A 24,354-nucleotide genomic window follows, 5' to 3' on the forward strand; every position below is an offset into this window, starting at 1 on the left:
AGCGTCCGGATTCGAACACGGGTCACCTCCCATGCAGTCACATGGTAAAAATACCATAAAACAGAGAAGAAGAAAGGAAAAAAAGGCCGGGAGGGGGGGGGGGAGGGGTGATGTCGAGGTAAGTTTGACGTAAAACAGAACTTCACTGCATAGCATGCTATTAGCCAACCGTCATCCCGAATTACTTCTGTCAATTTGTTAAAAACGGGAGGCGTACGCCTTTTTATGACACTTATGCCCCGCGCTTTCCACAACTCAGGAGTGCAGGCGGTATCATACCGGCTGGCTTTCACCGTGCTACACTCTTAGAAATGAACTTCACCGCATAGCACGCTCCTAGCCAACCATAATCTGGAACGATATCGTTATCTGCCCTGATTTGTTGAAAACGGGAGGCGTACGCCTTTTTTGTGACAATTATGAACAGCATAAGTGTCACAAAAAAGGTGTACGCCTCCCGTTTTCAACAAATCAGAGCAGATAACGATACCATTTGAGATGATGGTTGGCTAGGAGCGCACTATGCAGTGAAGTTCATTTTTAAGAGTGTATGTGGTGAAGTTCAGCTGTAAGAGTGTACGCTCTAAAAACAGCTTCACCAAATGACGCGATCCTAGCCAACCATCATCCGGAATGACATCGTCCTCTCCCACGATTCGTTGAAAACGAGAGGCGTACACTGTTTTTGTGACACTTACGCACTTATTATGTTAGACGTCACAAAAAGACGCCCATCCTGCGCTTTCCACAAATTAGGAGGGTATAACGTTGTCATAATGAGGAGGTGTTGGCTTGTTATGTGGTGATGTTATGCTCCAACAGTAGCCGTCTTTATTCTGTCTTCTCCACCTACCACAAACGTATTTAAAGTTCAACATCGTTGATCAGTTTATTTCAACTCCACTAACAGAAGTCCCGCAGTTGTAACCCGGACCACACATTCATTCCTGAATAAAGATCAAGTGGAAAGCCCCACCATCGCAAAAGAAGAAGAAGAAAGAAAAAAAAAAGTTCGACTGAGAGAATCGAGTCTAGTTATTTGCCTCTACTACCTCTACATCGTATGTGTGACATTGAAAATATTTCGCTGTCCGGCGATACCATTTTAGCCCCCTTCACCTCCATCCAATCATCTCCTGACTCTGACATACAGGCCGCTTGCCATCCACGCTATAATGGTTCGTTCCCCTTATCTCCACCAGAGGACGTCCAATCGCTTCGCACGCTCGACGTCATCAGAACGCGCGCGGGCACTCGGCCAATCAGATAAAGAGGTCCGGAAACGGTAAATTGGAAGGTGACGATGTTCCACGGAAATGAACGGAACGTTAGGATATAAAACGTGATTAGGAAATCCAAAAGAGAAAACGCCATCTAGTGAGGGTGCGGAAAAGATGGAAGAAGCAGACTACAAAAAGAAGCACAGTGAGGCGAACGGTAGAATTAGTGTCTGACTCCGTTTTTCTCGAAATGGCAGGAAACGTTGGGAAGTTTAAAGTTTTGAATGCGCTGTGTAAAACAGTACAGCAGCTAAAAGGGTGCTTCTGGAACTTTGGAAGTCGTGAAAGAATTGGACCTAACAAAAATTCTGCTCACTTGCTCCATCTACTTTTGAATAGCACCGAATGATGTGAGGTACAAGAGGTAACGTCCCCAGTATGATTACCGAATAAAACCGGCAAAAGAGATGACCCCCCCCCCCCGCGATTTTACGGAACATTTAGCTCAGGTTTGAACAAATTGGTAATGTGCGGATATGGTAATGTGCGATAATGCTTTGCACTATAGAATATTGCAGGCGCTGTAATTACACAGTGTGATTGCAGTGTTCGACAGAAGCTCTCATACCCAAGATTAGCTGATTTGAAACAAGGAGGTGTTGATTGTAGTGATATTAAGAGATACAAGAACATTATAATATTTTCCCTCTTTTTCTGAGGGGGGGGGAGGGGATAGACTCTACGTTTGATACCCTTCTGACATTTCTGGGCACACCAACATCGTTTCTTTTTCTTCTTCTTTTTTCTTTTTTTCATGTGCACGATTCACTGTAGCATTGTGAGTTAACACTTTCAAATTGAACAATAAAAGAAAAGAAAGAAGGGAACAGCTCCGTCTGTTTTTTTTATATTTTCACCGTTTTATTACCTTCTTGTTTTTTCTAACTGTTCCTCCGTACGTGTCCACCTCCATAATGAATACAAACCGTTCGCTTCATAACCGCCATTCTCAGACTGTTGGGCGCGGACTCGTACCTAAAAAGAACAGAACAGAAAGCGTAGCGCCACAGTTATTCCTTGTTCCAAACACGTCTCAAATATACCGGCACAGCTAGCCACAGTATACACCACAGTTGCACTCCTCTCTCTGACCCGAAAGAAAAAAAAAAGAAGAGAGAAAGGGAGAGAGGGAAACAAGGACAAGAAAGGATAGTTCCGTTTCTATATCCTACTGCACTTTCTTCTTTTTACTAGCGAGATGACATCTGCGTCGTGCTGTCAGGACACAGACGCACGCGCACACAGGCACAAAGTTTCATTTTCAATCTCGCAGTATAAATAAATATTTTCAAAGAAACGACAAACATAGAGGAAGAAGAAGAATATATGTGTAAGCACGACGCGCGAAGGCTTCGAATGACGAAATGTCCGCGCCTCAGAAGTGTAGCGGAGAGAGTTAGCGGGAGAGAGAGAGAGAGAGAGAGCACGGGTGGCATCATGTTCAGAAAGTAAAACTTGAAAGAAGAAGTACCGCAGAGTAACAGTAGAGCAGTCTCCCGGGGGGGATAACAGCACATCCCATCCGCACGCTGTTCTCTTTCTACTCGGAGCAGTTTCCTTGTTCGCGCGGCACAAGCAAAGAAGAAAGAGGAAAGAAGCAGACACATTTATATAGGCAACTTGTGCGGGTGGAGAAAAATGTTATCAGGCGCAACAGAGCGCGATGAATTACACATAATAACGCGCCCGCAAGGCCCATAAAAGGGGGGAAATATAAAAACGCAATCTCATGACCCGATAAATTAAAGGGTTGGTTGAAAGGAAGAAAAAGAAAAAAAGACTGCCTTTCCTTCCTCGCTCACCTTTTCTGCGCACCCGCTAATACAGGCCCCACGTCGCTCGTGTACTTGGTTGTACTGCGCTCTTCTTTTTGTTCTATTTTTTGAGAGGTTGAGGCACGATAAACGGCCGTTGCACTATCCTTTCTCGTTACACTATCACTTTGTTTTAAGAGTGCATACACACGTAAAACGAAACTGCACCGTATAACGCGCTCCTAAACTCTTAAAAGAGAACTTCACCGCAAGGCCCGCTCCTAACGAATCATCATCCCGAATGACATCGTTTTCTCCCTGATTTGCTAAAAACGGGAGCCTTACGCCTTTGCGGGACACTGATGTCGTTGTGTTAATAGTCACAAAAAGGTATCATCATCCCGAATGACATCATTCTCCCCCCCCCCCGCCCCACTTGTCGAAAACGAGAGGCGTACGCCTTCTCGTGGCACTTATGCAGTTATACGTTGACTGTCACAAAAAGGCGTATGCTCCCCGCGAATCTGGAGTGATTGCGGCATCGTTCTGTGCAATGATTGGCCTTCAACGTGTTGCGTGGTTGTATGTTCTGATTCTTTTTTTAAATAGCGTGTTAGCGCCGCGAAGCAACTATGGCTATGAGCGGCGTACAGATGGAGACAGATGGAGAGAGGACAGCAGGAAGGAGCGAAGTTCGTGGGACACTTGCAAATTCTCGGTGACTCAATCTCTTGGGCAGTGTATTGACAGGTACATTCGTGCACATAATCGCCTTTCCTCCTAGCGGCCATCTTTGACAACGAACACGGTACTGAAGGGCAAAGAGCCACACAAATGGCCGTATGCCGCATCTAAAGACAGGGCAAATGCTTTTAAGCGAATTCCGCTTCACCAAACTGCCCATCGATTAGAAGCTACCGCTCAACTGTAAAAAAGAAAAAAAAAAGAAAATGTCAAAGCAGCGAGACCCAGTCAAGCCGACCGACAACGAGACTTTTCGAATCGACTTCACCCGACTTAACACGAAAACAGAGTCGGCTTTTAACGCCACGGCACAACTTTTAACGACACGATCGTTCCACATAGCGTAGTACTACCTGCACGTGCCAGTCACTTTCTCGGTGGCCTTTCACGCCCATAAAAATACGCCGTACATTATAAGTAAATTTAGGAGAAACGGTACGGGCATTCAGTGCTGGACAGGTCCTTGTTTCTCACGGTTTTCTTTGTTTTCTGTGTCTGCGCTGGTTTCAGACTGCTGCTACTTGCGTCAGATATCATTAGCGTGTAAATTGACAGGGATACAAGAGAACCCCCCATGGGAATTGTCGCACGCCTCATTGAACGTGCACAATGGGACATGAGAACTTCAGGAAGGCTGTGAAGCGGAGGTGATTTTGAGAAAGTGTACCTAAGGGTTGTTGGAAGGGCGTTCTGCATTGTGCCGTCGGTTAAGTACGCATTGGAAGTGGATGAGTGTCTTCTGTCGTGTGACAGCAAGTACGCATCTCGAATGGCAGAATGACGAATGTGTTGAATCGACAATCGACACGGATTGTCAAACACAAACGGTATATAGATCAATGGCGTAACACATTGTCAGGGAAAGTCAAGCCACTCATCAGCTAGACTGCACTTTGACCTTTCTCCAGTTACAGTAACTATACGCAACAAATGTAGTTGAGTTGTTATTGAGTTACTTCAGGTTATATGCACTTTTAATGTGATAAGCTACTGGAACACCAGCTACAAAATATAATTAGAGAATACGACTTTTCGCACCGGAATTTCGTAATCTACATAACGGACCACATGACATAAAAGTGTGTACCTGAACACCACAGATTAAATAGGTGTAAAAACAGAAGCAAAAAGAAAAAAAAACTGCTGTGCTGACTAGGTGAGTTGAGTTGACTCATGGACAGGTCCTTGTTTGAGTATATCATTGATTACGATTATTGAAACCCTGAGATTGGGGAGAACGGGTTTCAGTAATGGATTACCGCAACCACTCGCCTGCGTCTTCGACGTTTTATCTATATGAGTATATTATGTTTTAAGTGAATGCTAGAACATGTGCAAGGCCAGTACCAGTACGTAACTAGTAGCACCAGCCAGCACCTATAATTAATCGCTTGTAATAGGGTACTCGTTCATAGTTGTGCTCAGGAATATTTGACATATTTCTTGACCTATACGTCCACAATTTCCTCTCTTTAATGCTAATAAGCTCTGATGGTATCATAAATAAATAAATCCATGTTGAATAAGGCGACTCAACAAGCGGTTCGATAATACGCACATTGTGTTACTAGCTTCGTGAACGACTTGGTTAAACAGACACTAGAACCCTATACAGGGTAACCTCAAAGAAGACCTAAGACAAGCCGCTTTCAGTCCTTACTAAATTGCGGCAGCATTTTCCACCCGTCGTACACGGTGCTTTAATATGCAGCATCTAGCGTTACACGCCATAATAAAAAGGAACATGCCCAACGCACTCCATCAGCTTCCTGCGCTCCGTTTGCGTTAGTTGTTCCTTTCGTATCGCGTATATTTCTGCCATTCATCCGCGTTTATGTAGATGAAGCTCTTCTCCGTCACTCACGCCGTCTCATCAAACTAGAGGGTATGAGGGGAGAAAAAGCGCAAGTGGCAAGAGTGGTGAAGTAGCCATTAACGTACACACTCGAGAAGAAGTACCCTCAGGGCGCTTGCCACGCTACATAACAGCCCTCCGAGATAATGACGATGCGTAACTGTAGCCCCCATCCCATTAAAAGCAGACGACAGAAATACGGTGCACATATTCAAATAAAACGCACCCCCCTCTCTGCGTGACGCACGACACCTCGGGGAAACCACTCATAACACAACTTTGGTTGCAGAGCTATGGCGCGAAACATCAAGTACAAAAATGACAGGAGATGTGAAAAAAAAAAAAAAAAATCTAGATGTACTGTGCCGAGTTTCGCGTTTTCGTTTTCGTTGTCTTTTTTGGTTTCTGCTTGGCGTCTGTTTTGTCATCTGTTTCATTATTCAGACTTTGCCTTTCTGTTATTATCTTGTGTGCGTACATCTCGAGCTGAAGCGTAAATTATTGTCGTGTTCTCGCTTTCTTTCTGTCGTTTTCTCCTTTCGTATATCTATATATAGAAGGAGTGTGAGAGAGGGCGGAAGAGATTTTCGTCGTCTGCTGATGAGGTTGAGCAAGGGGGAGGGATGGCGGGGTGTTTAGTGGGACGGCGCAAAAAAGAGCAGATACAAATGATGGGCAAGTAAGGATGAGAATGAACGCCTGGTAGTATGGTGTGCCCCGGTGGAACCGTTTGGAATTGGTGGCCGACCGTAGCGGTATTGCGGCGGCCGTTGCGTTAAGCCTAATAGCGCGTGACGCGGACGCCAATCGGGCGTGTTAGCGGTCGTGGTACAGTAGATGATATGGGCTTTATAGGGTGCCTTTCCGTTGGACCTCTTCGCCCGTTCTCTTGACATGATTTTGCAAAATTTATTTCATACAGAGCGTGGGCTGTCCAAGGCAAAGAAAAAAAAAAACAGCCAAAAAGGCTAATGGTATTTAAATTGGATGGGTGTTTTTCTGGTGTGCGTGATGATGATGTTGCATGAGTATGTTTGTCCTGTGCACCCTTCACTGCTCAGGAGCACTAGGCCTTCATCACTAGAGCTAGAGCTACATCACTGGGGAGCGTTGTAAATAGAGGAGGAAGTGGATGCAACGAGCGCACGGAAAAGGGAAGGGGCCAACGCGAGCCCGAACAACATTCAGTTCAGTTGTTCAGAATAAACCGTCAAGGCGTTGGCAACGGCTCTCAGAGTGCCCCTGCCTTACGTAACTGGGAGTACTACTTAATAGCCGCTTTGAGTGCGCTACAGCTAAAACTCTGTACCGTTCCATCATGCATCATTCGATACAGCAGAAAAGCTGACACACTGTATCACAGTTCCCCAGTTGCTTTTCTTTTCGGAACGACTCTGCATATGAAACGCAAGCAGTACAAATAATAAAAAAGATGCCCACAAAAATCTCCTCTAATAATATTTTCTCGACCGAACCGAAAGTTTTATTAATTGCATTATCAAGACGAACCCATTATATACGGGGCTGGATTGCCCTTAGGTTATATTTTTGAAGTAAACGGACGAGAAAAGCGTTATGTCTGAAATGGGCCTAAAACTGTACAAAAAGAAGAAGAAGAAGAAAAACAAGAAGATGAGCAACTCCTCTGAAACTATATACACCCAAACTTTCAATGGTGCTGCTTGGTCACTCGCGTCTACAACACATGAGATAAAATCGCCTGGTACGAGACCTTCCGACAACTGCATCAAAACATTACGGCTGAGATGTGGGCCTATTACATCGATAATCGCACTCCCTCCAATATCTGTTTTCAGGGCGGGAGGGGTGCTTCCTCGTAGTACGCACCCGTTATCGCGGAGCTACTACAGACGGGGAAAATGTTCCCGTTTCCGCTTCGATATCGCCTTTGCTCATGAATGAGGGAGCTGGCAATATGACTTGCTACGTTTCGTTTAACGCAGAACGATTTATTGCAGATGATTGCATAACTTAGACAATAACATCAACTGTTCTTGTCTTAATTGCGCAGTACGTGCCTTTACTTTGTGTGCGTTCACCTACCCGTCTGTGACGGGGGCTATCTGAGCTTCCATCGTGCGCGTCAGCACATATGTATATGTTTGCCTTCTGTATGTACATATTATGTTTATTAATATGTGGTGTTGGAAATGTGTCCGTGACACAGAACCATGCCAGTAATAGGCTAGTAGCCATGGAAGCCTTAGGGTGATGGCATAACAGATGTGTGGATCGAGTCAGTAGGGGAGAAATCTTGCAGGACGACAGTAGGATCCGACATTTAAAAACAATAAATTTGTTGCAATAAAAAAAACATATTCCTTGTTACTTGTGCAGGTGAAATGTGAGAGCGAAAAACAAAAAAGACACGAATGCATCATATATACACTCATAAAAGTAAACTTCACCGCATGGCACGCTCCTAGCCAACCATCATCTCGAGTGATATCGTTATCTGCCCCGATTTGTTGTAAACTGGAGGCGTACGCCTTTTTTGTAACAATTACGAACAGCATAAGTGTCACAGAAACGGCATACGCCCCCCCCCCCCCTTTTCAACAAATCACGGCAGATAACGATATCATTCGAGATGATGGTTGGTTGGTTCGAATCCCGGTGCCGGCTGTGCTGTCTGGGGTTTATTTTCCTGGGTTTTCCTCAGACGCTTTCAGACATATGTCGGCACAGAAGTCGGCCCAGGACGCACATTCCCCCAGGGCGTCAATCGTGACGATGCCCACCGCTGTGAGGCCGACAACGGCAAGCCCTTTCACCAGCACCACCACCACCACAATTTTTAAGAGTGTATGTGGAGACAGGATGGTGCACACTTTCACTTTGGAAAACTCAGAACTATAGCTTCGCGGACTTTGCAGTTGCGTGCTTCGCCAAAAATTCAAAAAATAATAAAAGAAAATAAAGAAAAGGAAAAAGAGGAAGAAGATCGCGACTGTTGTAGGTGAATGTTGTAGGTGGGCGAGAATCAGCAACAGTAACGCTACATGACGCTAAAGTCAGCAGCACAACAGATTACGACCCCTGCTCCTCGCCATCCATGTGCTTCATTTCCCTTCTTTTCTTTTTTTTTTTTACTTTCATCTTCCAGCTTGATTTGGAATTGCCTGCAGAGGACTTTGAATAAGCGACCGTTCAAAAGGGGAACTCCATTCTCGAAACAGAAGAAACCGCGGCCTTCTTCCTCATCCTTTTCTGTTATTTTTTCCCCCCTGTGTTCCCGTTTTCGACATTTTTGATGAATCTCTTCTGCTCGCCTTGAGCACATTTCGTCTGTTCCATTTCATTGTCTTTGCTCTATCCTTTCTCTTTCTTTTTTCTTATTGTCCACTAAGTCGCCGCGGGGAGAGATAGAGATAGAGAGAGAGTATCAAAAGCAATCACCCCTTATTATGCTGGCGACTTTTAAACTAAATGAACTGCTCGCAGTGAACAATGAGCTCACAGAAATACAATTCCTGTGCTTGGAGAGCGTCCAGTTTTCTCAAATGTAAAGGCGCTCTATCGGAAGCGAAATAAAATGTCCCCATGCCAAAATGAGAAGCATCAGCGTCAACGTGCTAAGAAGAATAAATAAAGGATATCTCGGCTGCTCTTTTTCCAGTGATTATAGCCGTTTCGGCAAAGGGCGTATTGTTGCTCCATATCTATGGGAAACGAAGCAGGCGCTGACTGAAGAGATAAAACTTTTGAGCCACAAGTTGTCAGCTTTTTTGAGGCGAAAAAAATAAACTGTTTTTAGAGTTCAGCAGCCGCCATTTGGCGAGAAAAGAGCCGATTCTTTCTTTTTGACCCTTCTTGGGCGTAATGCTTACAGCGCAGGAAAGAACCGTGTTATTATGACGATCAGCGCAGTTCTTCGAAGCGTGACAGACTTGGCTCGCGACTGGCCAAATATAAGGAGTGTGCTTTCGTGACTTATTGTTCCAAGGACGCGGAATATGGGGCAATTATTTGTGTTTTTTGCAAATGAATACGCGGCGTGCGCTATTGTGCACTGTTTCTGAATATATTTTCTATTTGAGACCGTTCTTTCGAAAAGAAGCTTAGTTACCTTACCGTTTTTTATATATTTATTTTATTTTTTCCTTTTTGTCTGGCCCATTATGCTAAGCCATATGGGCAGCCTTCTCGACACGATTCGCTTCGGTTGCTGTAGTTGCGGTTGAGGAAACTGGATCATTATAATCTGGAGCTGTGCTGTTGACGATATGCAGATTACAGGTTGCTGTTCGAGTTAAAAGACAGTCTCCCTGACCTTGTGTCTTTTTTTTTCTTCCTTGCTTTACAGAGTCGCACGGCCAGTATCAGGACTGCAGTGCATCGAAAGTCCAACAGTGCGAGAACAATATCGCCGCCCTGCATGTCAAGGTTGGACTGGATCAGTCTCCCCCACGGCAGTTAGAGGTTTGCAGGTAAACGCTCCGTTTCATACATTCTTCCATAATTCGCTTCGCAATAACTATACCACACGTCTCGCTGCTGGAAGTCTCGTCTCGTCTTCTACCGTCTGGATAAGCGAATCAGGGTCACTTTCCGAAGAGAGCTATTCGTTCGCGATTACACCGGAATCGGACCGGGTGACGAGTCCTCCGGTTAACTGAATTACGTATAAGCGAGACATGACTGATAGCCATCACTCTTAAAGCAGAACTGCAGTGCACAGCACACTAAAGGCAAACCATTCCACAGAATGATACCGAACGTTATAACTCCTGGTTTGTGGAAAGTGCGGGGCGTACGCCTCTTGTTTTCAACAAACAACGATGTCATTCGGGATGACGGTTGGTTATAGGACCGTGCTATGCAAAGAAGTTCTCTTTTAAGAGTGCAGGCTCCTTGGAAACATTAAATATTGATAGTCCCAGTGCGTCGGGAGAACATACACACCATCTTATCAGAGCTATTCAATCATGATCAAAGAGTACGCGATTATCTACGAATTTTTATCCGCCCCCTGGCGATGAAACTCCCTACTCATCGTCATTCAAACAAAGTTGCTGTTGAGATGCCGGTACAGGTGCGCCGCTTGCACGCTGCCTGTGCGGGCATTTCTGTCCATTCGTGAACCAATGTAACGCCGATCTAGCGCCAATATTGGACCGATATCTTGTGCAGCCTTATCTTGTAGGCATTACGGGCGCAAAACGTTACGGGTGGAAACCCGTAACTTCTTCGAGTATGTTACATGCTCGGTTTCCTTCCTAACCGATTGCATCCTTCTTTCACTCTGCATCTATTCAGTGACCTCCGTAAGAACATCAACTGCCTGCTGAACTTCACGGCCAACTGCGCCAGCTTCGACCAGAAGACGAAGTACGCTCGCGCGTTGACTCAGGCCCGGAAGAGGGCGTTTGACTCGTGTGAGATCCAAGATGCAGTTCATGGTGAGGCCTTGTTTCATTCTTGTTCCGGAACAGATCTGACGTAGACTGACGTAGGCGCCATGTACACTCCGAAAACAGAACTTCGCCGCATAACACGCGGCTGGTCAACCACCGTTCCTAATGGTGTCGTTCTCAGTTCCGATTTGTTGAAAATACGAGGATTACGCCGTTTTGTGAAGTCGCGTGAAGGTGTGGACCAGATCTTCTCTCAGCAGGCGTGAAAAGGGTGTGTTTATGTTGGTCTTACGTAGCGAAGTTGTGTTGCTAGAGAGTACAACAACAACGTTGTCGCGTGCCTCTCTCTCTCTCTCTATTTTCAATTGTACTGCGCGCAAACAGTTTTCGACTGTGTTTTGCCACAACCCCTTTCGTAGAAAACGATTTCCCACGGGGAAAGTATTCAGATTTTTGTTTTTCCCTGAGGTGGTTGTGGTGGTTGCTAAAAATGAACTTCACAGCATAGCACGCCCCTAGCCAACCATCATCCCGAATGATGATGATGATGGTTGGCTAGGAGCGTGGTATGTGGTGAAGTTCATTTTTAAGAGTGTGGGGTTTGAAAAGTACCTGCGTTGCTACTACGCATGTCGTAACTACTTTGAAGTAATCGATTGTGACTATCACTCTTAAAACTTCACCACATAATATGGTAATGGCCAACCATTGGACAAATGATACCGTTATCACTCCTGATTTGAGGAAAGCGGTGGTGGTACGCTGGTCTCCTCAAACGCTTTGCCCAATCATAGCGGGAAATCGTTTGAGGAAACCAATCTGGTGCCTCCTTTCGCTGTAAGTGACGTCGCACGCGGTCCCTCCCGTTCCACTCTCGCCCCATACGGGAGAAAGAAGGATCTCGCGCTTCGCAGGCGTTATTCGCTCACCGGTGTATTGTTCGTGCAGAATACTGGAAAGATGGGGAATGCTTCGGAAAGAAGGAGCTGAAAGGCTGCCTGCAAGACTTCGAAGAAAGGAACAAGAAGAGGAACAGCCCTCCCGCGTATCCTTCGGACCACGAGTGCAGGTCTGTTTCTTCACGTGCAATGCGCTATGTAGGAAGGCAAAGCATAAATAGCTGGCAAACGTTTTGATACTCCCCGGGCTTCCACCGCATTTGGTACTTACATCGTTACCTCTTTACTCTGAAAGGCTTTATATGGACTACCAGCGGTGCGTACGGAAATCTGTAAGCGCAGGGTGTCCTTCGCTGTGGGAAGAGTTCATTGGACTGCACCTCATAGACTCAGCTGAACGCTACTCTTGGATCTGCAACGACAACTACCAGAGTCCGAGCTTCGGAGAAAATGTCCCGCCCTCGTCAGGTGAGCTTTCTGTAAAATGTGCGCCTGCTTGCACGTTGGCCCGCCTAAAATGCACGCCTACGCATGCGTAACACTTGCATTGCGCCGCACTGCAGTCGCTTTCAAGGTGTAAATTACGATACCAATACTTGCTGCCAATGTCTTACTCTCCGAAAACAAGTCGACTCGTTGGTTTCTGTGCAATGATCTGATACTGTGCAGTGAAAGCACGCTTTACAGGCGCCCACTTATCGTACGTGCGAGGGTACTTCCCATGTCAGTAATGAGTTTTAGTATATCGAACGATGTCGCCTTTGCGTACGTAAGGGATAGCGTGGTGGTTCTGCGCATTGAGCAACGCTCTCTTTACGTTCTGCGCGTGCGCAGAACAACCAACTCTATCCTTACGTACACACAGGCGACAGTGTACGTTATACTAAAACTCACTAGTCTCGCGTATTCGTGCTATCGCTTTCGGATCATCGTAGGATGTACAGTACCGGAACGTTGCCAAATGGTTCGCTAAAACTCACTATTGTTTCTCCGAGCGTGCCTTCCGCGTTGTGTGGCGGAATCGATTCAGAAACGTTTCCGAGAGAAATGTTCGGTGCAATCGCAAACGAAGATAACTTATCTCGTTAATTAAACGCCAATGTCAACGCGCTACAACCCTTTTAACGCTTTTCAGTAGCATATTTACTTAAAGCAACCACACGTGGTCAGTGAAGTCCTACAGTCAATTTCAAATTTCTCCTGCTCAAAAGATCCAAGCATGAATGACGTAAGTCGCCGACCTTTAATTCGGACTTTCCAGTATTTCGGATAAAAACTTTGGCTTCATCAAAGTCCCCATAGAGCCAATGCATTTTCACTTGCAGCAATTTGGACCGTTTTGGGGAGTCAGTGCTCGATAATTCGTACGGATTTTGCCCCGACCTCACCTACTTTTTCGCGCAAATCTGCGTTTCGAACTCGAAAATCGTGAGATCGAACTGCCGAGCCTGCCCGTCAGGTCACCGACGCCGCCGCGTCCGGGGAGGCGAAGCGCGCGCGCGTGCAAAGTTGTGTCTCACGTGACCCGCAGCGCGAGAAGCGAAAGTGATAAAATGTCGCCATCTACGCCCAGTGAGGATGATAGAACCAGTACAGTTTTCGTCATGCTGGGTTTTCCGCTCGTAATGTGAGCACAGGGACAGGTGACAACGACGACAATATAGTTCAATGGGCAGCCTGGCGTTCGTGGATGACCCCCGCGGCACAAGAATGGTGATTGTGATTCCAGCTGGCGTAACATTCGACGCCGTTGTTGATCGGTGCACCGAACCTTGGGGCGAATTGACAGATGGCGAGATCGTCGCCCAAGTTCTTAACTTGCCCGCAGACGGATCGGATGACGACGACAGCGGCGTGGACATCGGGGATCCTTCGTCAACCGCGGCCATTGACACGCTCGGAGCCGTGTATTCCGACACCGCGACCTTAGCAGAAATGCGACGTGACGTTCTTTCCCTTGTGCGGGCTGCTAAACAGACGCGCATATTGACAATTTTTTTTTCTTTCAATCCAGTTTGAATGTCTCTAATAAAGGCCATTGTTGGAAGCGGATTTTCGTCATTGACTACTAGTTCGAACTGCTCGATAATTCGGACAAATTTTGTGGCTACTACGAATTCGAATTAACGGTCGGCGACTGTAGTAATGAATGGGCGAAGCGCATGACAGTTCACTGACGCACACGATTTTGCACTTCCTAAATTTATTATGCATTCTGTACAATTCCACCGTTGCAAGTTTCGTCATCCATAGACCACTCCATGCATGAGTCACGTTTCCTGCAATGCCTACGGTCCTTTGTCATGCCTCGCATTAGCCAGCTTCACAGTTTATTGCTCAGAAAGTTGTCTGTTGTTCCCTGTGAAAGTGTTGAGGTAGACTCTAAAGGACGCATGCATCTGAACGACACTAAGGTGTGGTGTCCCGCTCAGCAGCCATCAATGCACCAACCTGCAATGCCCTCATCGCTCCTGACGTCAAGCGCTGCAATGCACAGTTCAGTCGCCAGACTGCGCCACCAAAGTCACGGGGAAGAGGTGAAAAGGATCCCAGGGACACACTCACAGATGAGGAGGCCAGGACTAAGACATGCTGGTGAGTAACACAGCAATCTCTTCCTGTGCACTTTTTTTGTACTCAAATGTGCAAGCATGACTTCACTAGCAGTGATGGGCAGTAGTCTAACTACTAATTAAACTACTTTCTATGTAGTTACAAGGTAATTGCAACTACACAACGGAGAGTAATTAGAAGCTAGTAGTTAAACTGCATTTCGTAGTTAACTACTGTAGTTTAACTAAAAAACTGCCGTCGGTAAGTTGGACACGGCTGAGACCGAAGACAAGCACCGAGCCACGATCCAAACCATGGCGATCCAAGCCAAACTAGGCAAAAAACATCTTCTGTCTTGCATGCTCATTGCTGTGTCTCTTCGCGTCCCGTGTGATTGTTAATGATGTTGAGATGGACCCTTTCATTATTGAACACTGCTATAAAGATGTCAGCGTGAGAGCAGGAAGCTAAAACTTCACTGCGGCCTGCAGGTCCTCCTCATCGCATCCTATCTGGGAACGTCAAAAGTGAAACGGTCCTAGGCAAATAACTTGATGGTTGTGCCAAGAAGGCATCAGTTTCTTGTGAACGGTAGCCCTTATATCTACTCAGCATATGTTTCTAGTCAAAATACACTAATGCCACAGTGAACCGATGCCAAGATGGCACTTTAGTTTTAGGGAAAAGTGTGAATGTAAAATAGGGCTTCCGTTACAATAGCAGCGCCAGACACCCGATAAGCCAGCACCATTTCACGTGTTATTGTTTTGTTTAAACTTTGTTGCCTTTTGTAGCCCCTTGGTCTGTACGTGAAATCTGGTGTGGGGTCTTCAGTGAAAATGTACCTGAGAGTAAGTGTACAAAAATAATTTAACATTGGAGCCAGATGTAAGCAATTAAATATACAAGGTGCTTGATATTCCATAGTGTTCAGCACAACGTATGCGTGACACAGGTGTTAATACACCTGAACACATGAGGTCTGGTGATAAAGCTTGTGGTCCTCTTCTGGTCTCTCTCTCTCTGTATAGTGGCTTGCGCCATAATCTATAGTGCAGGTTTATCTCCGCATTGGTGTTCTTAGTTGAAGAGTTAGGACCAGTGAGACATTTTACCTGCCTCTCACAAACATTTAGGCCTTGTTCCGAAAATGTAGTTGCAGAAGTAATTGAAACTACTTCGTAGTAGTTGGAGTTGTAGTTTAATTACTGTTTTAAAAAGTAGTTAGGTTGTAGTTACAGTTACTATTCATACAAGTAGTTAGTAGTTGTAGTTAAACTACTTTCAAAACCGTAGACGTCTAGGAGATGTCCACCTGATATCCCAGATTGGATGTTTGGATATCACATGGATCATTGCAGAGAGCCCGTAGACGTCGCATGTACGTCCTGGCGACTATGGTTTGTCCCACTTTTTCCACATTCCACGAACGTCAACTTCGGGATATTTGGATATTCACAGGATGTTTTCAAACCTGCACATATTACTATAAATGTGTTCTTTCAGAAATGTGCTATATACTATGCAGTGGGGTGCCACACATTCTCATAAGATATGTAAGAATGTTTTATTTCAAGGCTACAATATGGCTAGGTTTTTGGCACTATAAGCGTATTGTAGTGTGGTAAATGGCAGCCCAGAGGCCTTTCGGCCCTAATCCAAGGCGAATGCAGACCGCGCGTTAATAAATGTGCTTTCGCCTTTCACCGTATGAGACGCAGGCTCCCTTTTTGGCCCTTCCACCGCGTACGCGGATTTCAAGAGATACCAGAACGAGCATATACTGAAATAAAAATTGTTGAAGTACGTTCATCAAGTGTAGCGTTGCGTATGACGTTTGCAATGGTGACAATGTCTTTGCAGTTAGCTTGTGAGTCTGCAAACGACGTCAGCAAATACCTGTGAACGTTCCTGACACCCCATCCTGGCAAATATCGTGTTTTTTAATTCAAGCTACCATGTATAATGTGATTACTTGGTAAATAAGGTAGTAAACCCAAAAATTTTCCCTTTTTCTTATGTCATGCCACTAAGGGTCACGTGCCCTAGATGTCTCCGAAAAATAACGCACGCTTGCTCCTTTCTTTTTACATCTATGAGATGTTCCAGGGATATAGAAAGTAAGATATTTTTGAAAGTCACATTGTGGACGTACAGGTAACATCGCATAGACGTGGCGGACATATGCGACGTGTGCGACCTTTGTGGGACGTACCTGGGATATTTCTGGTTTACTGGGATACTGCCCATCACTGTTCACTAGCATAGTCATTGTAGTGCCCTATTGACGGTAACTATTCAATAATATCTGCTGTGTGGCATCCTCAGTGATTTATCAATAATCACAAGCATGGGGGGGGGTTGCAGAAAGTTCGAGAGGTCATTATTACAGTCACGTTTTAACAGCTTTATTATCATTGCCGACATCCGTCTAGCGCTGAAATAACGAAGCCTCCCCTCCTGGTACACTCTTAAAAATGAGCTAACCACCATCCTGAATGGTGTCGCCTTTTTTTGTACCAACTATGTACTGCGTGAGTGGTACAAAAAGGGCGTACGCCTCCCATTTTCAACAAATCAGGGGCGAGAACAATGCCATTCGGGATGATGGTTGGCGTGCCATGTGGTGAGGTTCATTTTTAAGAGTGTAGGGGGTGCACATGAAAGAAAGTTAAGGGTGTTGCTAAACATTTGGTGGAACACGGGCGCGGGGGGGGGGGGGGGGGGCGTTGGACAAATCACTTGTTATCCTGTAAGAATTGTGTTGTGTGTGAATTGTTGTAAGTTCTGTGTTGATTTTAGTTATTGTATGAAACATTGGTTGAAAGTTTATGGCAGATATTTAGTGTAAGTTACCTGCACACTTAATTGTAAAACTGTTTCTTGATATAACTAGAAGAAAACTTGCATTGCAATGAATGCCGTACCTTTGCAAAAGGTGTAGGGCATACGATGTGTGCTTCGTAACAAATTTATGCTTGCTTTGTCACGCAAATGTAGTATGATCATAACAATACGTTCCATGCCTCAAGTAAGCATCTTATACAACATCTGGCCTCATGTAGTGCGTAATCTTTGTCTGATTAGTGCTTTCTGTTGCTTTCAGTGCGTTTGGTGAATACACGTACTGCCTTCAGTCGGCCTCCAAGAGAAAATGCTCGGCTAGTAGCACCGAACTTGTGCGAATCATCCTGCGTAATACGGAAGAACTCATAGGGCTCCACTGCACGGAGGATTACAGCTATGGCTCCAACATGTGCTCTGGGGCATTACAGTCTTCTGCCGTTTTCTTCTTAGTTGCTCTTCTAGGGATCTCAGCCTATGTAGTGCACTGACATGTGCACAGCAGCTATAGAGGTAAGTTCTCTGCCTTAGCAGACCATTTCTCCACACTCAAATTTGTGTTCTTTTCTGCTGGTGTTACGTAAAATGACGTCAGCTTGATATATAGTGCTAGCCTTTTATTTGCCCACTTGGAGCTTTGTAAACTGCAACAACAGCACATTACAACAACATTACACAACAACAATGCACACACACACAACACAACTGGAACAACATTACTGCAGCATTCCTTACAGCATTGCAACAAGACTGATAAAGTTCTTGTTTGTTTTACAATGATTAACTTCAAGAAAAGTTTTGGCAAGCCTGATCAGTACAGATGTCTATTTTTAAAGACATGGACAACCTTTTAACCTCTATTATTTATTATTATATTAGAATAGAGAATACGAGGGGAAAAAAATAAAAGGTGCCCGTATTTACTCTAGACATAAATGAAGTAACGCTGCATTTGATACTCGTGGTAAAGACAAAAAGAAGTCTGTGTACATGACAACTCAAACAGGGTACAACTACAGACAGGCTGCACTATATCTGGTTTTGTATCAACTTCTAATCGTTGATTACTCTTCATCAAGGTCGTGAAATAGAGCGAGTGGTAACTTGGATGGAAAGCAACGCTACTTCATTTGCAGCAAGTGTGATCATGTTCATCATCGCCATTCTCATAACCAGTCCATAGTCAACTGGGGAGGTGCACCCTTTCCAAGAACACGACGTTGAAGAGGAAGCAAGAAACGGTGCCACCACCTTGTGATTGCTCAGTACCGCGTTTGTGGTTTCACACGACAAAAGCCCAACGATGCTGGTGTTCTGTGGTGCGCACTTTTCTGTTGTGATCCGAAATTTGTCTGTAGTGTGCTATTTATACTTTGTTTACAAAATCAAAAGCTTCACAGACAAGTGACAAAAGTTTGAAGTACGTAATTTCGATCGATGACGAGAATTGTACGGTGCAATCGCGTCAATTCGAACTGTAAGGGTACTGAAGATTTTCTCGAAATAAAGCAGAGTTGGAACTGACGCGGGAGCCGCTGTGAATGAGGGCTTGATATGCGTTTGGCAGCACATGCTAGCTATGCCAGAGACCTGTCGTGACTCGTTAATCCTTAATTGCCTCACGTTCACGGTCACGCAATGGCGGAAGATATCAGAGGCGGTCTCTAGAATATTCATTTACAGACAAGCAACAAAGGAGCTCAGGACAGAAAATTATCTTGCGCTAGCGTTCGTTTCTCCTACTGCAACTCTATATAAACGTCCTTTGCAATGTTAAGCCTAATGCAGTCGCAAACCTCACAAACGCGAATATCACCAATCCAATTAAAGAAAAGGCCAAATTGCTTCCGTATTGTTGGCTGTGTAGTCAACTGGAAAGGTCTTGGTCCCCTCAAAAGAGCCAGGCTCGCTTGCTTTGCCGACGACGAGTACTAAGCGGCAACGTTCCGCGCAGGCTGAGTTTGCGCACATCGTTACAGTGATTCGTTCGTTACTCCTCTTTCCTCTGGCAGAAGTATCGCTTTTATCAGAAATTAACTTGTAAGTACTAATAAGTAAAAGTGCCCCTGACACAGGAGCAGCATGCCTGCCGGTGGTTCCGAGCTGATGCGACGTCGGGTGTGGCCCTGCAATCCTGTTCCAATAAACCGGTGCACACGTTCATACGTTTGAATCACCATGCGTTTTCCCCCCATTGAAATACAGACAGCTTTGCTGGGACACGAGCGTCAGTTCGAATTATCTGGAAGTTTGAGTTAAGAGGTTTCGAATTCACGGGATTGCACTGTATCACAAATCTTGTAACTATGGTGCAGAGCCTTGTGATGCTATGGCTGAAGTTATGCGGGAAATTCAACAGTGAAGCTTTCTTTGATAATACACCAGCTTTCATTTGTAGACTACATTTCTTCAGGTGCAAAACATTTGTACAAGGTACACAAATATATACAAGGAAGGTCCCACATGAACAGTAAACTGTTACTGTAGAACTTACCACTTACTGTTCACATGGGACCTTTCTTGTGTGGATATTTGTGTGAATTGTACAAATGTTTTGCACCTGAAAAAATGTAGTCTACCCCATGAAAGCTTGTATATCAAAGAAAGCTTCATTGTTGGATTTCCTACATATAGTTACTGTTCTGGACGCTGGCTGCTTTCTTTTCCTCCCTCTGCTAGGTCTGAAGTTGTGAAAGAATCCCGCAGCAAGAGTAATGACCGAGGCCCCAAAGTAATTTGCAACTGGTATACTAAAGGCCTTAGAACATGCAAACTAGGGAGGCATATGCTTTAACAATTCAAAAAGTCAATATTTGCTAATGTTAGCCCGCTGCTAATGTCCTGCAGCGCAAAAGCATTAATTAAAGCACAATAACCTGCGTCTATGGTAAAAATTATTGGAGTATTCTGGAATTAATCAGTCAGGATATGGCTGCAGCAGTGAGTAAAATTTCTGAGCAATAATGCTGTGGAACTCAAAGGAAGTAAGCTCATTATGTACAATAATTTTATGGACATTACGACAATTTTACATACTCCACAAGCAGTTGTGAACAATCTCGCAACAAAAGCACATTTGTTCCGTGAAGGGAGTTAGAAATCCCATCAAAGTCATCGTCCCTGTATGTAGCACGAAATGTTTCTCGTGACAAGTTACTTGTCAGTGAAAACAAATGTTAGCTATCGCTGTCAACACAAACTCAGGGACAAAACTCTGCACCTAACAAAAGAGACCGCAGACTATGCTGCATATTGGATGAGTCATGTCAAACCACAGCATCGCCTTAACCTGTTTGGCAGACAGGCTGGCTTCCAGGCAGCTGTTATAAGTGACAGTGCAAGTAGGATTTACTAATATTAAAGTGATAAAGCCTGAGACAGAATAAATATAACAAAAAAGGCCATTTTTACTAGGGCCACTCTGCCCGACCACAGGCAGTGCTTTCATTGGATGTCGAAAAACAACTTGAGGTGTGAGGAGGTGCCTGCCTGAGAGGTCTGCAGAAGATATCAGCTTACAGGGATATACTTTTGTTTGTTAAAAATTGTTCAGCAGAAGCATTTTATCATCCTCTGGAAGAGAGTACCTTACCCTTGGGTTCCTCAAATATTATTGTAGGCTTTTGTGGATTGTTACAGCCTTTTGAAGTCACGTTAAATACTTTCCTTGCTGTCACAAAGTGCTGACTGTCATTCTAACTTAGGAGTAGGTGGCTTTTTTCTGTGCATTTCATTTCATCTCAGTCTTTCAACGTAGTTCAAGTGTTTTGTATTCAGCATCCTTGTGTTTGAAGGCCGTTTATTCTTTAAAATGTGGCGTCGGTTTACAAAGGTGACTTGCGTTAGTAAATATTACTTAGAAATTTTTTTTTTTTTTTTCTGAAAGTGACAGTTGTTTGCACATAATCCCGTCATACGAGGTGTTGGAACGTTGCTTTTGTCCTGTGCACTAATAATGGTTTATTATTGTTGGTCTGTATCCTCTGACCATTTCAGAACATTTGAATGATGTACACCGGTCTTTTTATTCGTAGTATGCAAGCGGACTTCAGAGATATCCAGTAGGTTCCTTGATTTATATTCACCACCTTTTTTGTTTACTAAGGCTGACAGGACAAAAAGTACCAGGATGGTTACTATGTAACTTATTAGACTATGTGTTATTAACTAGCAAATCCTATGTGCTCACAGCAGTCAGTGCATATGGATGGTGGCTGCGCTAAATATGTAAGCCAGTTTTGCTTTCGCAGTACTTAGGGCAATTGACTGTACAATTTTGACTTGACTAGTTCTAAGCAAAACCACTAGGGCATACTGAGAGGTGAATAATAACTGGTAGGTCCTAGGGCACCTTCAGACATGCACGTGCATGAACATGTAGAATTTTCATTCTGTAGAAGTCGGAGGAACATTACTACAAAGATAAACTGGCAAAGGTTCCAGTTGAACGGAAAGTGTACTGAGGTGCATATGAAGCTCAATTGTAATATAGCACCTGCAATATATATATACTATATATCGACAGAGCTTGTTGGACATGTTGCATACATTGTGTCACTGTTGTACAGTTGGAAATTTTATCTCAAAGAAAATACATCAGTACCCTTACTGCCAGTAAAAAGCTGCGTAGAGACTTAGGGCTGTAATTACGAGAATCTTAATATCTATAGTGCACATAGTTTTATTGGGTATGTAGAGCAGTTTGTATCAGTTTTAGAAATAGGTGGGTGTATTTGTAATATGACTGTAATTATTTTTGCTGTTTTCATGATGCCCGGCGGAGTGCTTAAGAACATGATCTGTATACTCAAGAGGACAGTATTGCTGTCGTGGTCACATATGTCATGAAAATGAGTCCACATCATATCATCATAAGTGTAAAGGTGCAGTGTATTACGTAAATAACGGTGTGCATAGTAGTAGTAATGCAAATGGCATGCAGCGTGTTGTCATAATGTAAATTGGCATTGTTTGCACTTTTTGCGGTGCAGTTCTCGAAGTTTAGGGCTTTGAGGTAGTATAACATGATAACGAACCGAGCAATAGCGGACAGCAAAGGTGTCTTGTTCGAACAAGACTGTAGTTTACTGAGGGTAGTAATCTCTTTGAGACAGAAATGGGGGGCCCTGAAAGCCATTCTCTGCAGCATTTTTTGTAGTTTTGAAATGAATGATGAATTTACTGATTTTTAATGACTGAGGGCAGCAAGGAGAACTACAAGAAACAGAATTCGGGTTATTGTAGTTGAATGTCTTTAAAGGTAATCCTTGCTTCTTTTCAGACACGCGTGAAAAATCAAAACTGTTATTTAATTACAAATTACTCAAGATGATGTCCATTATAGGTTACTTCTTTCAGTCTAGGACAGCAGCAACAATGGGAATCTTTTCAGTTTAAAGTTTATATTCATTATATGCAAATGACACAGGTGCCTTTAGCAAGACACGGTGCAAGTGAGGAGGAGGAGGACAACAAAGTATTTTTATATTTTTATATACATAGAAACAAGTGTCCTCCAGTGTGAAGTTGTGTTTGGCTCAGCATGTGTGTGCGTGTGTGTGTGTACTGTATAGACTCGGAATGGACATTTTTTAGGTTGTAAAGCGAAACATTCCTCCACTTCGAGCAAACAGACATTATTGTACATACTCTTGCTCTGTTAAAGGCTGAATAAAGGGTTACAGTTGAAATATTTATATTTGTCCTAGGATCTAGCACAGCATGACTGACAAATCCCCATTGCACTGTAGTGTTCCCAGTTCAATTGGACTGTGATGAACTGGCTGCTCCCTTCAGACATCTTGTAGCATGTACAATGTCGCTAATTCGATCTCGCTGAATTCGAAATTCCGGTTAATTTGAAGGGCTGCTGTGGTCCCGTCTTCGCACGTTGCAATCTGACCGCATAATTTGAAGAAAACTGACCCGTATCCCTCTTAATTCGGAAGTTTCCTACCGAACTCTGTCAACTACCGTCGGCTTCCAACCCACGCAACGGCCTGCAATCAAAACCACGTGCTTGCTCCCTTGCCGACTTCCCTTTGCCAGCCGCCAATCACGTGGAGCAACCTCCTCGTGCTTCCTAGCCGTGATGGCCATGACCCTTTACCTTTGACTCAGCTCAGCACGGAGCATACCTATAGAGTCACTAAATAAGCGTAGCTCATGTAGTACCTGTGCCGCGAGTCTCTGGGGGACACAGGGAGACATCTTTCTGAACACGGCTCGTGCAAGTGAACAGAGTGACGACGGCGGTGGCAGCCTGCACGCGCGCGTCGTTTTCGGAAGTTCCTATAGTGCCTGTGCACCGTAACCCATCTTGAACGAACGGTGACGTGCGATGTCTATTTCGTAAAGCGGCTGACGAAGGTAAGTGAGTCGGCAAATAAATATATTTTCCTTCACCATGTGCCTAGATTAGGGTGCCTCAATACTAGCTATACCTAGTATTCAGGCACCCTAGTCGAGATTCGCTCAAAGGGACCATCACATTCGACGCGGTCGGTTTGGAACCGACAATGACTCCGAAAATCCGACGCGAGTTGTTTCTGTGCAATATGATGTAATGCATGGCAAGAGCAGACGGTGGAGCACACGACGGATGTTGAGAGCATTCGGGAATTCCCTCTCTGGATATCCCAGAAAACGTCATTTGGACAAGGTCAGTTGGGGTGCGGCAGGGAGGCCTTGGCGTCCGCAAGCCGCGGAGAGGTCAGTGGTTGGCTCGTAGAATGCATGGCTAGCGTCGTACGTGCAGGCCTGGTACGTGTTTGTACAACCAGGAGCGTAACCGTGTTCCACGGAATATAGTCATGTCAGCACTAACACTGGTAAGCGAAAGTCTGCACTTATAGACCTTTTCCATATTCGCGTCGCCCCTGGCGGCGCAATGTCGAACGTCGTGTCTTTCCCCCCAATAATGGTGACGCTTTACGAACTGGCACGTACGTTGCGTGAGAAAGTAGCAAGAGAAGAACGTGGAAAGAGTGAAAGCGCATTGTACTCATTACCAGACTTCAAACGTCCGCGTAACCTTGAAACCGATTA

At 44.7% G+C, this 24,354-nt stretch overlaps 1 protein-coding gene across 3 annotated transcripts in view; it reads left to right on the forward strand.

Moving 5' to 3' along the window:
- LOC135399261 (uncharacterized) overlaps positions 1 to 23,001 on the forward strand; it is a 112,288-nt gene extending 89,287 nt beyond the window's left edge. Inside the window, exons 2-8 of one of the 3 annotated variants that reach the window (XM_064631091.1) lie at positions 9,961 to 10,084; positions 10,914 to 11,056; positions 11,960 to 12,080; positions 12,206 to 12,378; positions 14,325 to 14,505; positions 17,570 to 17,820; positions 18,387 to 23,001. In XM_064631091.1, the coding sequence (XP_064487161.1) occupies positions 9,961 to 10,084; positions 10,914 to 11,056; positions 11,960 to 12,080; positions 12,206 to 12,378; positions 14,325 to 14,505; positions 17,570 to 17,798 (971 nt within the window). In that variant the 3' untranslated portion in view covers positions 17,799 to 17,820; positions 18,387 to 23,001. The remainder of the gene's footprint in view (positions 1 to 9,960; positions 10,085 to 10,913; positions 11,057 to 11,959; positions 12,081 to 12,205; positions 12,379 to 14,324; positions 14,506 to 17,569; positions 17,821 to 18,386) is intronic. The other 2 variants (XM_064631093.1, XM_064631094.1) reach the window with 2 other exon arrangements.
- The last annotated feature ends 1,353 nt before the right edge of the window (positions 23,002 to 24,354 follow it).

Source organism: Ornithodoros turicata, chromosome 6 (assembly GCF_037126465.1).
Source record: "Ornithodoros turicata isolate Travis chromosome 6, ASM3712646v1, whole genome shotgun sequence".
In the NCBI taxonomy this organism is placed as follows: domain Eukaryota; kingdom Metazoa; phylum Arthropoda; class Arachnida; order Ixodida; family Argasidae; genus Ornithodoros; species Ornithodoros turicata.